General features: G+C 35.9%; 1 protein-coding gene across 1 annotated transcript in view; it reads right to left on the bottom strand.

Annotated features, from left to right (window-relative positions):
* LOC138787070 (T cell receptor alpha chain MC.7.G5-like) overlaps nt 1-17,148 on the bottom strand; it is a 220,198-nt gene that overhangs the window by 19,645 nt on the left and 183,405 nt on the right. Inside the window, exon 4 of the mRNA XM_069964193.1 lies at nt 7,146-7,204. Within this exon, the coding sequence (XP_069820294.1) occupies nt 7,146-7,204 (59 nt within the window). The remainder of the gene's footprint in view (nt 1-7,145; nt 7,205-17,148) is intronic.

Below are 17,148 nucleotides of genomic sequence, written 5' to 3'. Positions count from 1 at the left end.
AATATATCCGCAATTTTGAAGCAAAAATACAGGCGTATTTTTACAGCAAACAGATTTTGATTGTGAAAAAAGAAGATATATTCCATTACACACCACTGCAGTGAAAATAAACTAATATATATATTATTTTTCTAAAGGTTATTAGTATGATAATATTAGGCATTTCCCTAAAACTTACTTTTGTTCACTGACAACCGTGTGCCTTGTCCGAAAATTAACTTCCAGCCGCTGGTATCAGCACAGTAATATAGGCCCCTACATATACCTCCTATGTACTGCCTAGTACTAACTCACAGTCTGAGGCTGGGTTTACACTATGTATGACACCGGCCGTTTTGTGACACAGTCAGTGAAGTTTATCCCAGGTGGTACTGCAGAGGGTTCTTGGCAGGACGTCCCGGTCAGCCAATCAGTTTCTGCAATGCACTGATTGGCTGAGCAAGACGAGCAGACGCCGGGAACCACTCAAGCAAGCCAGAGCAGGGAGGAGGTGATGTATGCTCCGGCCGCCGGGGGGTTCACTTACATACACACAGTGGGATGTCAATCCCACTATCAGTATGTATTCTCATAGGGATGAACTGACACTGGACTGGCAGCGGATTTCGCTGCGAATCCGCAGAGTGAAATCCACCACGGATCCGGTGTGTGTAAAGGCACCCTAAGGGTACAAACCCACTTGACGTATTAAAAATAAGCAGGCAAAATGCAGGTTGGCTTTATACAATTGTTCTGCGTTAAAATACGCAATTGCGTATTTTTGAAGCGTGAAGCTACATGCGTTTTTCGCACAGGTTGTTAACAACTGATGCTTTGCTAACAACAAGCTTCACGCTTCAAAAATACGCAATTGCGTATTTTAACGCAGAACAATTGTATAAAGCCAACCTGCGTTTTGCCTGCTTATTTTTAAGATTGATTCACGCAGCAAATACGTCAAGTGGGTTTGTACCCTAAAAGTCAGTTCTGTTAGTCACCTTCCACATATGCCGTATATACAATCAATAACCTAGACCATATTATAGTATAAAATATCACTTACTGGGCTGAACTAGTAGACGTGTCCCCTTGCCAAATAGTAGTTTGTATGCACCTCCAGTATAAGCACAGTCATACAGACCCATACACAAACCCGGCTCACTGACATCCTATCCATGCCACCACAGTCTATGATTTCTATGCTTGATAAACGGCAGTTATTGCAGTTAATATCTGGCTACATGGAGCACAAATATATATATATATATATATATATATATATATTTATTTTTTTTTTATCACTATGGGGGGCATTTATCGAACTGGTGTAAAGTAGAATTAGCTCAGTTGCCCCTAGCAACCAGAGTCCACCTTTCATTTTCCAAAGAGTCTGTGAGGGATGAAAAGTGGAATCTGATTGGTTTCTAGGGGCAACTGAGCCAGTTTCACTTTACAACATGTTTGATAAATCTCTCCCCTATATACCTAGACTTACAGTCACTGAGTCTGTGTCTAACAGGAGGTATGTTGTTCATTGAATTACTGCTTTCACCAAATGTGCTGCCATCAGGATGAGCCTCAAAACTAAATCCAAAAACATTTGTGAAAAATTGCCTTTTTTTCCCCTTAAATAAAAGCAAACATTATTAATCATGATAATCATCATTAATGGCTTTCATTATAAAAAATTTAAAATTTTAAAGCTAAAACATACATTAGGAACAAAGCCATATAATGAATTTGTTGCAAAATTCACTTCAACAGCCTGCCCTAATGGAAAGATTGACAGAATCAGCTGATATAGATATGAATGATGTGAAATCTAGTACATATATGTTGGAAGGAGTATACATATTTTCTGTGCCAGCATGTAAACGTATATATATATCGAACAATATATGAACTTACTGGGTTTAATCAATAATTGTGTTCCTCTTCCAAATATGAGCTTCCTGCTCCCTCCGGTATAAGCACAGTCATACAGACCAATACACAAAACATCCCCCCCCACACACACACACAATTATATGCTGATATATACTATCAGTATCTGTCAGAAATCAATATCAGCAATATTAATAACTTACACACAAAAAAAACTTTTAATAAACTTGTTTATGTTGTCTTTTCTTAGCTTTGAAGGGGGTTATAAATAAAGGTTACTAATTGTATAATGGAATCTCCTCATGATTTTGTCTTTTTGGGTCCATGGGGTGAGACTCTGTACAGGCCTGGCTCTGTTCTCAGCAGACAAGTGGTTATAATTGTATCCAGTGGAGGCAATGCTCTGTGTGCTGTACAGCCTGGGCTCTGGATTGATATGTTTTATCTATGCTGCTGCTAACAATACAGCATAGAGAATAATTTATATGTGTATTTGTGTACCTAAGGATTGTATACATTCTCTACCATTGTAACAAACCTTCAGCTGTGAGAAGTATTAGATTGATTCAGAATTAGTCTCTGGGTGGAAACAGAAATGTTTCCATTAATTTACAGCCGACAGAGATTTTGAATATGGTGCGAGATGTTACAAGATTGTATAATCTGCAATTGTACATAGATTATAGGTAAACTACATAAAAGTGGAAAATGTGGGGGAAAAATTCTACTGCAGTAAAAATAAACCAATAAATATTATTTTTCTAAAGGTTATTAGGATGATGACGTTAATGATGTATTTACAACTTACTTGGGTTCACAGACAACCGTGTGCCTTGTCCGAAGATCAGCTTCCTGCCCGCAGTATCAGCACAGTAATATAGGCCCCTACATATACCTCCTACTGTATGTACAGCCTGACTAACTCACTGTCTGATTGTGTACAAGACGTGTGCATTGCATCTACAGATCACATCAGGGTAGTGAATGGGGCTCCCTCATCTATACATGTAAAATATGATAAAGAACAACTATAGATACAGCAGAAAGGACTTTGTTTTATACAGGATACACAGTGCTAAGTTACATACCAGTTTATCTGTATGTTTCAAGGCTATGTTCCCACAATGTAAAAACAAGGGAAATAACGGCCATTGTTCCAAAACAACGGCCATTAGTAATGATCATGACCATTAATAATGGCCGCTGTTTTGCAACAATGGCTGTTATTTCCCTTATTTTTACATTATGGGAACATAGCCTTAAAGGGATTTACTATATCTAATATATTTTATGACACCGATAAATTATTTACCCCTGCTGGAAAAATATAAAATACTTACTAGGATTTATAGTGAGAACAGTTCCTTGTCCAAACACCAGTTTGTAACCTCCACTACCAGTAGCACAGTGTATAGCCCTTTAACAAATACTGCTGATCTGCTGGTGACTTGTCATTGCCTGCTATGTCTATGGCTATGTTCACACAACCTCCAAAAAATGAAAAAGGCGTCCGTTATTGCATCATTTTAAGTGCCCGAGTAACGGACGTCTTTTTCACACAGTGCACTGAAAACTTTTACCTTAAAAGACACCCGTCATTTAATGCATTGTGTGAAAAAGACATCTGTTATTCCATAGACTTCAATGCAATTTATCACTCACTTATAATGTGAATGGACATCTTTTTTTAAAAGAAAAAGCGTACGCCTTTTTTCTTTTTTGGAAGATGTGTGAACATAGCCTATATACTGATATAGGCTATGTTCACACAACTTCTAAAAAAGAAAAAAATACAGTTATTTGTAGCTTATTATCTAATACTGCAGCTATTGTTGGGAAGTAATGGTACACATAAGGAAAGCTTGTCTGGCACATCATTTTATACACATATCATAGTATAGACTTGTGTGCAACACAAATAGGTCAATGCATACATGTATGGGAATATACAGTAGCTCTCTCACTAGAGAACAGGACCAGGACTCACCTAGGTCGCCTACCAGCACTTAGAGGGTGGATAGCATTTGGTAAGTCAGTCAATGGATGACCATGAGAAAATGTTGTCAGTAAATACGACCTTACATTATCATACCATGTCCAACGTTCCTTTCCATCAGTACACTCTTAAAGATGTTTATGATCATTACAATTATTTTTACAGGACTCACATTATATCGTACAGATCATTTCAGGGTAGTTAGTCCTGGCTTATCTATGCATATAAAAACCACAACAACCCATATAAAAGAACTGAGCTTGGGCGGATACATAGTACCCTGGGTGCCAAATATCTCTATCTATAATGTTTTCTGATTATGTTATAATAACATATAATAAAAGGCTAAATACTTACTGGGACTGACAGTGAGTGCCGTGCCTTGTCCAAACACCAGCTTATAGGTTCCACTAGCACACAGTGTGTAGCCCTTTAGCAAATATTGCACTTCCAAAAGTGACATGTACTCCCAATATTTCATCAATATCGGCCATAAATACTTAACATCTTAATATTTCTCCTTGTTATTTACTACTCTAGCCAATAGCACAACACAGTTTTCTGGTGTCATTATAGTGTAAAGAATTACATACAGACTGAACACCATATCTATCTGGTTGGTTGGACATCTTGCTCTACACCTATGCTATGGTAGAGACATTTATCAAAACTGGTATATCCCCTTAGTGGTACATTAGTCTAGTAAATAGAGTAGTGAGCACTGTATTCTCTAGCACTATATATATACATATATATATATATATATATATATATATATATATATATATATATGGGATATAGCCCTAACTACCGAACAAGGTCTCACTTGCTATTGTTCATTGTCCCTCTTCTAAAAAGAAAAGCAACAAAGAATATTTTGTATATCCAATAGGTAGCAAGTGACAATAAAAGTAATGAGGTCATGTGTCAATGACTGTAGGAGGGAGCAGTCATACATATGGTGGTGACAGGGAGCATGATGATTATCACTACATTAGGATCTGTTCACATCCGCATAGTGTTTCCATTTAGAGATGAGCAAAGCAGCTAAACAAAGCTGCTTCGTTCTTCTTTATTTCCATTATAAAGACAAATGATGTACAGTAGAATAATTTATCAATGACCGACGCCTATAAAGATCATCATCATTAAAGATGGTCGTCAATGGCAAATAATGGGCGGATACAAATCCCGTTGAGTGAACATAGCCATAGATTGTGTAGGTATATAATGGATGGACACTGACATCCACATACAAAACATGATAAATTACATATATAGGTGTAGAATACTTACTGGGAGTAACAGTGAGAGCCGTGCCTTGTCCAAATAGTAGCTTGTTTCCTGCACTATTATAATCACACAGTGTGTAGCCCTTTAACAAATACTGCACTCCCAGCATAGGTCACATTGAGACGATGTTCTAACAATATCTTTTTTAGACAAAATAACGGCTGTTATTTCATAATGGCAGCCATAAATAATGATCGTGATCTTTATAGATGGCCGTCATTGTTACATAACACTGGTTATTTTAAAAATAAAAACGTTATTTTGCTTAAAAAAAAATTGTTGTGTGAACATAGCCTTACAGTACAGACTAGTTATATTATATCTATCTGTATTGGGTTTGGGAGTGTTTTGTGTTGTTATTATGGTGGAGTTTATCACCTTAATTACAACCAAGCATACATGTCCCAATGAGGGTTTAATGACACAAACCCCTCATGATGCTGTCGGTCCAGGTCCTTAAACCCATGGTCGGGCCAGAACTGTCAGTTATTAAACAAGAATAAAAATGCCCCCCTGTAATACTCTCTTAGGCTATGTTCACACAACGTTTTTTTCAGCTCCGTTTAAAATTACGTCCGTTATTTTGAGTCTAAAATAACGGACGTTTTTCGAAGCCTAGCATCCCCTTAGTGCAATGACTAGTGTTTGCACATTATCTTAGTTTGGGGTTACTAATTGCCATTTGGTTGACGCTTAATTGAAAAATCCATTGAATTTAATAGTAAAAACAGAGAAAGAACGGTGACAATAGAAGAACTGTGTGTGAACAACTAATACAAAACGTCCGCTATTTGCAAAAAACGTCCCAAAATAATGTTCATGTTCATTATTTTGACGTCCGCGGCAAAAACGTCCCTTTTTCAATGCATTGTGTGCATAGGACGTCCGTCTTCCCATTGACTTCAATGCAATTGCATTGAAGTCAGTTAAATTGCTGCAAAAACGGACGTTTTTTTAAATAGCGGAATCGGATGTTTTTTCTCCATTTTTGACGTTGTGTGAACATAGCCTTATTGTGACACATATGAAGTTATATAACTTTCTGTATGTGTTAATAAACAATGGGTACAATACTTCTAAGTTACATTGGTTAAGGCAAGTAAATCTGTCACTCAACATATTATTAACTTTACTATTGGAGCCTACTTGGACAGAGCTCCTGGATTCAATGCTTAATCTGTGCCGTTCATAGACAACTGTGCCTTTAAGGCCGGGTTCACAGCAGTCCGGAATCCTAACTGAAGTGTTGCATGCTTTGAAGTGTCCCAATCATATGAAAGGGATCAGTTCAAAAATGCATTTTCCTGCTAATGCCAATGCCACTGGATCGCCGGATATATGTAACCCTGCCCGGATGTGGCTGAGGGGTCTCTGGTCCACCTCTGGAACCAGAGCCTGAGTGTAACTGCTACCTCTGCACTCCCTATAGCTTCATTCCTGCTGCTGAATATGATAGGGAACATAATATATTATCATTGCTGAATAGTACAGAGAATGTAATTGAGATCAATATATAATTTATAATTATTATAATATGACATGTATATGAGTACTCACTTGTTTTAACTACTAATCTGGTTCCACTTCCAAAGACAAGCTTGTTGCCAACATTACACAGTATTACATCTAAGTACAAAAACCTGCCCCCTGCAGGTGCCACATCGCTGGTACTAACCTACACTAAGAAGGATATCCTCTATATACGGGTTTAATCACCATATAATATATAATATAATCATCATGTAAAACAGTGTGAACAGTCCTGGTATTAATATTGATAGTCTGTCTTTTCTACTCCCTATAGCTACTGTATATATATATATATATATATATATATATATAGTTCACAGTCTATCTGTTCTATAGCTGACTTATGAATACTGGACATGACTAATATTTATACTATACTGATAATTGTATATACCTTTATGCTAATCAGCAGATGTTATGTTCTTAAAAACTGACATCATCTACAGATGCAAAAATAACTTACGTGGAATGACATGCAACTGTGTCCCCGAGCCAAATACAAGCTTTCCCCAGCCAGATCCACTAGTCACACATACGCTCTGCTCTTTACATAAAACCCGAGTTTAGATCTACATAGCAGCAGCTGTGCTGTCACTATCATGTACAACTGGCAGCACAGAATCATTCATGATACAATCTGATAGATTTTATATCACATTGGAATATAAATATTTAGGTTATTATTTCCACTATTTACTGAGTAAATGTGTAAATGGGAATTGACATGTCGGGAATTCCACCACATTTACTCAGTGTGAACATACCCTTTAACTAATAGCCTTCAAGTGCAATCACTGACAGTACAGAGATGTAACAGAGCTAAAAGGTCATCACAGTCTTTTGTTATTGATTTCCCATTTAATATACTGGATTATTTTGCACTATTAGGCCATGTTACTGTTTTAGGCTATGATTACACAATGCAAGTTTAGCATTAATCATGGCCGTTGTTGCCAATGTGCAACAACGGCCGTGATTAATACTAAACTTACATTGTGCTGCACTTAGAGGGAATCTCGGCCGAAGTGTATACACTCTGGCCGGGATCGCTAGCGGCCGCACAAGAAACTGGCATGTCAGTTTTGTGCTGCCGCTGTTCATTGAATAGCGGCCGCACAACACTGACAAGTCACACAATGAAGAGTGCGGCTCCCGACGCACTGTCCATTGTGTTCAATGGTGAACTGGGATGCGGGCCCACACTGATGCGCCCACATCCCAATTCAATAGAACAGAAGATTATCCGGCCGGTAAACGGCCAGGTCACAGAATGGCTGGTATCATACCATATGTGAACATGGCCTTATTAAGTATTTCTGTCAGTATTTGTAGCCAAATTCAGGAGTGGAACTGAGAGAGAGAAATTACAATGGAGAAATTTGCACAGTTTGGCCACGACCACACAACATCTTTTTTTTGCCATTTGATGGCCAATCTTTAAGACACATCCATTTCGCGGCCAAATAATGTCCATTATTGCAAAATAGTGGCTGTTATTTTTAAATAATGGCTGTTATTTGGCCACAAAATGATGGTCGTCTTAAAGTTTGGCTGTCCAAACGCCAAACGAAAGACATGTGGTTGTAGCATAATGGAAAAAGGAAAAACAAAGCAAACAACAGATCTATGGACAATCCAGTTTCCCTTTGGGCTATTTAACACGTGTTTTTTAGGCAAAATAACGGACGTTATTTTATAATGGCAGCCACCAATAATGATCATTATTTACGGCCGTTATTATCAAACAGAGGCCTTTATTTTGCCTAAGAAAGACATTGTGGGAACAAAGCCCTGATATTGTTGGGCCAGTGTGCTTTGCTATGGAGTAAACAAGACTACGTTATCATAAGCAATGTATAAAGCCAACTTTCTCTAAATACAATCAAAACCATTAGAGAAGCATGGATGGCAAAACTATGTCATGTCACTTTTTTTTCTTTATTCTTAAATATAGACTAAAATGATTTATGGTGAAGTAATATATTAATGGCCATGGTTAGAATGTTAGGTAATTCTCACTTACTTTGTCCCAGTTCCCAAAAATAAGCTGAAATATGTTATAGCAATAACAAAAGAAACACAATGATTAAATGATTAGATTATGTACTAAATTATCAACCCTTGAACTTATTTCTTATTGTTTGGTATGCTCGCTCATTGCTATATGGTGGTTGACGCTCCTTGGCACGTTACCCTATTTATCGGGGGTGATATGAACATCATTGGTGAATTCAAAAACAAGTTTGTTGCAAAAAAAATTCAGAATTTATCTGAATGGCGCTCACAAAAATTCATGTGCATGCTGCATAAGCAATTCCGTCAAAATGTATACAACTCATTTTCCGTCACACAGAAATTTTTGGCAACAATTCTGTCCACCATAAACACGATTCAGATACTTTTATAAAAAATCTCACACTCATTAACACTTACTTTGATTAACTCTTAGTTTTGTCCCTTGTCCAAAGGTAAGTTTCCCAGTGCTACTTCCATATGCACACTGTAATAGAAGCCTTTACCTTTACTTATGGGGTTTGCTGTACTATGCTATACTAAGAACATTGCTCTTTTTTCTTCTTTTCTTTTGGGGGGCACTAACAGATTCTTAGGGTTGTTTTGGATTTTATTCAGTTTTCTTAGACAAATCTAGAAGTGGCTCAACCACTGGGTCCAGTATTTCCCATTCATTTCGAATCCACTTCTGGCATTGGCTCAAAAAAAAAAAAAAAAAAAAGCTGTGTGTGAACCCAACCTCACATTGGCTGTGAATATGCCATGCTACAAAAAAATCTCAGTTTCCAAATTAAACTCTACAAACATTGGAAATTGCAGTTTTATCAGCCTTAGATTAGGGGGTAAAATGATATAATGTTAATAATTCCAAAATATTAAGTTTCACATGGGCATTGATGGGCCTATATCATTGCCAGAACACAACACTTTGGCCCCCTTGGTTATACTGAACATGACTTAGATAATATAGAAGCCTATGGTAAGTTATGTATGGTTCAGAAGAGCTATGGGGTGGGGGGTTCATGTTTTTCTGTAATACACATATAAAAATACAGCCGTATTGTGCCCATGGGAAACAGTTTTTTTTTGTATTTCTCCAATTAACAATTTCCAGCGGCCATCCTCTACTGATAAAACCAGAATTCAGTTCTCCTTTAAAGAGAGGATTTATGTAAACTAACAATATTATGTTTCATTCAGAGAATGTAGAAATTCTACAGTTTAGCTTAGTTGTTAGAGAATGAAGAGCCATTACTATGTTTCTCATGCAAATGAATAAGAATCTCTTCCCATTACTTACTGGGCTGAACAGTGAGTCGGGTCCCTTTCCCAAACACGTACTTCCAGTCACCAGTATTAGCACAGTCAGAAATCCCACTACATAAACTGCTCTCAGCCTATGTGCTTGTAACACAAAGTACCAATGTCCCCAATCCAGCCTGAATGGAATAAGATGTTCTAGCTCTCAGGAAAAGTTTTCACAAACTAATTAGAATCATTGTAATTTTTTCCCAGGACTTTACTATTAATGGACTATTCTTAGAATAGACCATCAGTATCAGACGGATGGTAGTGGGTCTGACCATGCTAAAAAAATGTTCTTTGGGTTTACTTCCAAAATCTACCTTCAATCTACTTTCAGAATCTTTCTAATTAAGGCCGTGTTCCTACAACAACTTATTAGTTGAAAAAAATTGCCATTTTTCTTTAATAATGATCTTTATTTATGGCCGCCATTATATATAACAGTCATTATTTAACCTAAAAAGACATTGTGGGAACATAGCAAAACCTCAACATGTATACCATATACCTATGTATGGATGTATAATTTGTGCACGTTTAATGTATTACAATATACATAGAAAAAACGCTTCATTTGTAGCATACCGGCTCTAATAATAATTTTACACACAATGAACTTACTTGGCTGAATGGTTAATCTAGTCCCAGATCCAAATATTAGCTTGTCGGTTCCACTATATGCACAGTGTTACATCTAACTACAAGAATGGATTGCCTGCTATCCTATACCTCTATAACTGTACAAACCACTGGTGGAAATCCTAATATATAAATTACATAAAAATATCAAATTGTAAGAATAAATCATGAACACAAGTGTGTATATATATATATATATATATATATATATATATATAGATAGATATATGCTATAGTGAAAGTAACATTTTTAGATTTTTGAATTTTGAAAACATGTAAGAAAATACTCTCTAATATGCATTGGCCTAATTCAGAAATATTAATGGTTAAGTCAGAATATATCACATACTTACTTGGTTGCACATTGAGTTTGGTCCCTTGACCAAATACCAGTTTACCGAAGCCAGTATTATAACACTGTGCTCTATACCATTACATAAAATCTAAATGGAACCTCACATTACCTTTGGCTCTCACTCCATGATATAGTGCAATTTACAGCACAGTTATAAGACTGGCCAATATATATACACACATGTGGAGCTAGAATCAGATCACAAACTGAACCATAATCTCGTAGTTTTAACGATTTCATTATTGTAATGATGTCAATCACTGATATTTTCCCTGAATATTTATACCCCTGAATAAAGTATATTAACCCTTGTATTGACACCTCCATTTGTTATTATAATGTTTATATTTCTATGTTTGCCTATGTCATTGACTGGTTAGAATTTGGTTCTGTAAGGGTTTCTTCTATATAACTTGGAATAACATCTGTGTCCTGTTCAATAAGGCATTTAAAGTTTCTACTTTCCTTTCAAATGTATACATATAGCTAAGTATATGTTTAATAATTTCTTTAGTAGTGTAGCTATATAACAAATAATGTTAGACAAATGTGCCATCTGTAATAAATCATTTATTACTACTGGACTGTGTAGAGTGACTGTTCAGTGCTGATTCACATAGTTACTATACTATACTACTATAATCTGGGGAATATAAGTATATGAAAGTGGTGATAAGGATAAAGTAAATTAATGCCCAACGTGGACAATAACATAATAACATCCATTGTCTTACTGTTATCAGTCCGGCATGTACCATAACAAAACACATAAATAGTTATGTAACCTAATAACTTACTTGGTGTGACTGATAACTTTGTGCCACTTCCAAACGTGAATTTGACATTATTATTACACAGTGTGACATGTCATAGCAAAAAGCTGTGATCATACACAGGATACAGAGAGCAGTCACTATAGTGTTGAATAGGTTATTCTTACTAAACATAGGCTTGTCTACTCTCATGGTTTAATAATGTCCTCACCTATCTATAGAGACAATACTTTATAATAAGTGTAGAGAGTAGATAGATAGATAGATAGATAGATAGATAGATAGATAGATAGATGATAGATAGATAGATAATAGATAGATGATAGATAGATAGATAGATAGATAGATAGATAGATAGATAGATAGATAGGAGATAGATAGATAGATAGATAGATAGATAGATAGATAGGAGATAGATAGATAGATAGATAGATAATAGATAGATAGATAGATAGATAGATAGATAGATAGATAATAGATAGGAGAAAGATAGATAGATAGATAGATAGATAGATAGATAGATGCATAAAGTGAGACTTTTTAAAAGATGACCTCTAAGAGCCTCCCTGACATAGACCAAGTTATTCTGTTAAATATTTTTTTATTCCATAACCTATAGTTTCTCCTTTGATAGGTCTAGCTAAGAGTATTTCTCAGTGTCTAATTCTTTTAAAACAATTTACAGCACATTGCCACCAGGGCCTTGTCCCCTGTACTGCTCTGAACACAGTGTGAGCCCCCCATAGAGACATAGGATACTCACACTGTACCACAAATTAGAACAAAGGCTGTAGAACTTAGGTGTCCAAAATGAGGTCCTCCAGCTAGTACAAACCTACAAGCTGAAGGGCTACAGGTTGGACACCCATGCTCTAAAAGACCATCTTACTGTAATTTTGGAGTCATCTAAAAAAGTCTTACTGTATATATGGTCTCTGCACCATCCTCCACATAAATCTTTAAATAGTACTGTTTATTGTTAAAGACAACATATGAATGAAAAAAGTCTTACTTGGTAGAACATGTAACCTGGTGCCTTGGCCAAATACAAACTTGTAGTTGTTATTACTACACATCATTTCACGTCTTAACATAAACCCACTTGGTGTCCCAGATCACTATGAGCAGTGTATACTGCAGCAACCTTTACTCCACATACAGTGTACTAGATATAACCCTGCAATGACTACAGTATATATAAACCATGGGACTGTATTGTATAACAAACCTACTTCTCGAAGCTAAATGTATTTTTGTAAACAGTATTTAGTGGAATATTAGAAACACTGGGCTAGACTCAGACACAATAAAATAAAAAATAAAAATAATTAATGTTCTTGTAACACAAGGTATGAATGTCCCTAAGCCACAGTCTGAATAGAATACGACTTTCTAGATTAAAATTCTTAAGTACTTTTCTAAAACTAATTGGAATTATTGTAAATTTGGTCCCCCCTCCCAGGACTATACCATTATTGGACTATTCATGATATAGACCATCAGTATCAGATTGGTGGGGGGGTCTGACCCCGCTGATCAACTGACTGAATAGGCTGCTCAATTTAAAAAGTATTCTGGGATTACTTCCAAAATCTGCCGTCACGCCATCTTTCGAATTAAAACTGAACATATCTACTATATACCTGTATATACATGTATATTTATATGTACACATTTTATGTATCCAAATATACATTGAAAAAAGGGTTTCATTTTTACAATACCCCCTCTAATAATAATTTTACACACAATGAACTTACTTGGCTGAATAATTATTCTTGTCCCAGATCCAAATATTAGCTTGTTGGTGCCTCCATATGCACAGTGTTACATCTAACTACAAGAATATATCGCCTGCTATCCTACACCTCAGCAACTGTACAAACCAATGGTGGCAAATGTTAAGTATAAGTTTGGTCCTTACAGTCAATAAAAAAAAAATGTATTGTATAGAAACTGATTTTACTTGATACATTGAGGTTAGCAAATATGAATAACTCAAGAATAAATCATGAACACAAGTATATATATATATATGTAATGCAGAAATAGGCTATGTTCACACAAGGTTCAAAAAAGGGGAAAAAAATCGCCCGCTTTTTGTGTTTAAAAAGACACCCGTTATTGCATCATTTTAATTGGCTTGACTTAAATGCATTGGAGTCTATGGAATAATGGACTTCTTTTTTATACATTGTATTGAATGTGTCCGCCTCAAAAGACGTCCATCATTCAATACAATGTGTGAAAAAGACATCCGTTATTCCATAGACTTCAGTCTATAGACTTCCCTTTTTTGGACCTTGTGTGAACATAGCCATATACTGTAATATACATTGGCCCTATTCAGAAATATTCTTGGTTAAGTCAGTAGATTTATTATCACATACTTACTTGGTTGCACATAGAGTTTGGTCCCTTGGCCAAATACCAGTTTATTGACACCAGTATTATAACACTATGCTCTATACCTTTACATAAAATGTAGATGGAGCCTCACATTACCTATGTATGACAGGCTCTCACTCCATGATAAAAGTGTAATTTACAGCACAGTTATATCATTACCCAGTACATATATTGATAGACCCACCCAGAGCTAGAATCAGATCATAGACTGAACTATAATCTTACATGTTAGCATTTCGTTATTATAATGTTGCCATTGACTGATATTTTCCATACCCCTTAATAAAAGATATTAGTTGTTATACTGACACCTCCATTTGTTATTTTATGTTCCTCTTATATATTTGCTTATCCTCTTTGATTAGTTAGTATTTGGTTTTGTAAGGGTTTGTTCTATATAACTTGGAATAATTTGTGTCCTGGATCGCTAAGACATTCATAGGTTTCTACCTTCCATTCAAATGTATAAACAGCTAAGTATATGTTTAATAATTACTATAATAAGCTAGGCTATGTTATCAACTCTGGGAAAATATCAGAGAAGGCGGCCATCTTGTAACATAAATAGCTGCTAATAATGATCATTATGAGTAGCCGTCTTTTTAACAAGATGGCCGCCAAAGTGGGAGCATAGCCATAGAGGGACTATTCAGTGCTGAACCACATAGTTACTACTATAATCTGGGGAATCTAAGGGTGTATGAAAGTGGTGATAAGTATAAAGTAAATTAATACCAAGCTAGGACAAAAACATTATAACATCACTTATCTTACTGTTATCAGTTCGGCATGTACCATAATAAACACATAAACAGCTATAAAACCTAATAACTTACTTGGTGTTACTGATAACTTTGTGCCACTTCCAAATGTGAGTTTTACGTTATCATTACACAGTGTGTCATCTCATAGCAAAAAGTTGTGATCATACACAGGATACAGAGACAGCAGTCACTATAGTGTGGAATAGGTTATCCTTACTTAGCATAGACTTGTCTAATCTCATGGTTTATTAATGTCCACATATATCCATAGAGACAATACAGTATAAAGCCGGGATCACACTACATACTGTATGACACTGGCCGTGTCACAGAACGGCCGGTGTCAGTGAAGTTTATCCCGGCCACTATTGCAGTACCAGACGGATAAACTTCTTTTCTGGTGAATTGGGATGCGGGCGCATCAGTGTGCGCCCGCATCCCAATTCACCATTGCACACAATGGAGAGTGCGACCGGATCCGCACTCTTTATTGTGTGAACTGACATTTTTATGCGGCCGCTATTCAATGAATAGCGGTCGCACAAAACTGACGTGTCAATTTTCGCTGCGGCCGCTAGGGGTCCCAGATGAAGAGTATACTATATGTATACACTCTGGCCCCCATTGGCTGCAAGATTGGTTGCAAATTGCAACAACGGCCGTGATTAATTGATAATTTACGTTGTGTGACCGTAGCCCTAATAAGGTGTATATACTATCAGAAATATTCAGAGTGCTGGAGAGAATCAGATAGATAGATAGATAGATAGATAGATAGATAGATAGGAGATAAAAATATATAATAGCTTTATAACCTATAGTTTTTTCCTTGTTAGGACTACCTAAAGGTATATCCAAATGTCCAAAACCAAGTTTGGTTTTGTTTTGTTTTTTCAAATTTACAGAAAATTATTCCCAATACTATGCTGCCTTTACTACCGCTAACACACATTTACCCTATAGAGACATGGGGTACTCACAGAGTACCACAGGTTAGAACCAAGGCTCTAGAACATAGATGTCCAACCTGCCACCCTTCATCTGAAGCAAAACTACACTTATGGTATCTCACTGTATATACGGTTTGTGCACCACCTCCCACATAAACATCTTACTGTCATATAGTTATAAACAACATATAATGGAAAACAATCTTACTTGGTAGAACATGTAACCTGGTGCCTTGGCCAAATACGAGCTTGTAGTTGTTAGTAGTACACATCAATTTACCTCTTAACATAAACCCATTTGGTGTCCCAGATCACTATGAGCAGTGTATACTGCAGCAACCTTTACTCCACATACAGTATATATACTAGATATAACCCTGCAATGACTACAGTATATATAAACCATGGGACTGTACTGTCTCTATATGTTACAGATATGTCACTAAAGTATAACAACCTACTTCTCTAAGCTAAATGTATTGTTAAAACAGTATTTAGTGGAATATTTAAACACACAGTAAAATAATATAAAAAAAATCTGTCAAATAAGTCACAGACTATATGAATGCTCTTGATTCACTTTGTGGATAGAATACGACTTTCAGGATTATTTACATTTCTAAGTATTTTTCACAAACGTAATGGAATTATTATAAATTAAGTTCTTTTTTCTCCGGGACTATACCATTAGTGGACTATTCTTAGCATAGACCATCGGTATTAGATTGGTGGGGACATCTGACCGTGCTGATCAGCTGACTGAATAGGCCGCTCAAGCTAAAAAGTTTTCTTCTGGGATTACGTCCAAAATAAGGCTTTATACCATTTTTCCAATACAAACTCAACATGTCTACTATACACCTGTATATACATGTATATTTATATGTACACATTTAATATATTACAATATACATTTAAAAAAAAAGGCTTTCATTTTTACAATACCCTCTCTAATAATAATTTTACACACAATAAACTTACTTGGCTGAATAGTTAATCTAGTCCCAGATCCAAATATTAGCTTGGTGTTTCCACTATACGCACAGTGTTACATCTAACTACAAAAATGTATTGCCTGCTATCCTATGTCTCAGCTAAGGAACAGTACAAACCACTGGTGGGAATTGTAATATTGGTCATTAAAAAATATAATGTATTTTATAGAAACTGATCTTACCTAATACAGTGTTTGAGGTTAGCCAATATGAATTACTGAAGAATAAATCATGAAAAAAAAAAAAAGCAACAAAAATAAATA

The sequence above is a fragment of the Dendropsophus ebraccatus genome, chromosome 3 (genome assembly GCF_027789765.1).
Source record: "Dendropsophus ebraccatus isolate aDenEbr1 chromosome 3, aDenEbr1.pat, whole genome shotgun sequence".
NCBI classification, from domain to species: domain Eukaryota; kingdom Metazoa; phylum Chordata; class Amphibia; order Anura; family Hylidae; genus Dendropsophus; species Dendropsophus ebraccatus.
Note: the sequence above shows the minus strand (reverse complement) of the source record. Positions and strands in the feature narration are given on the sequence as shown.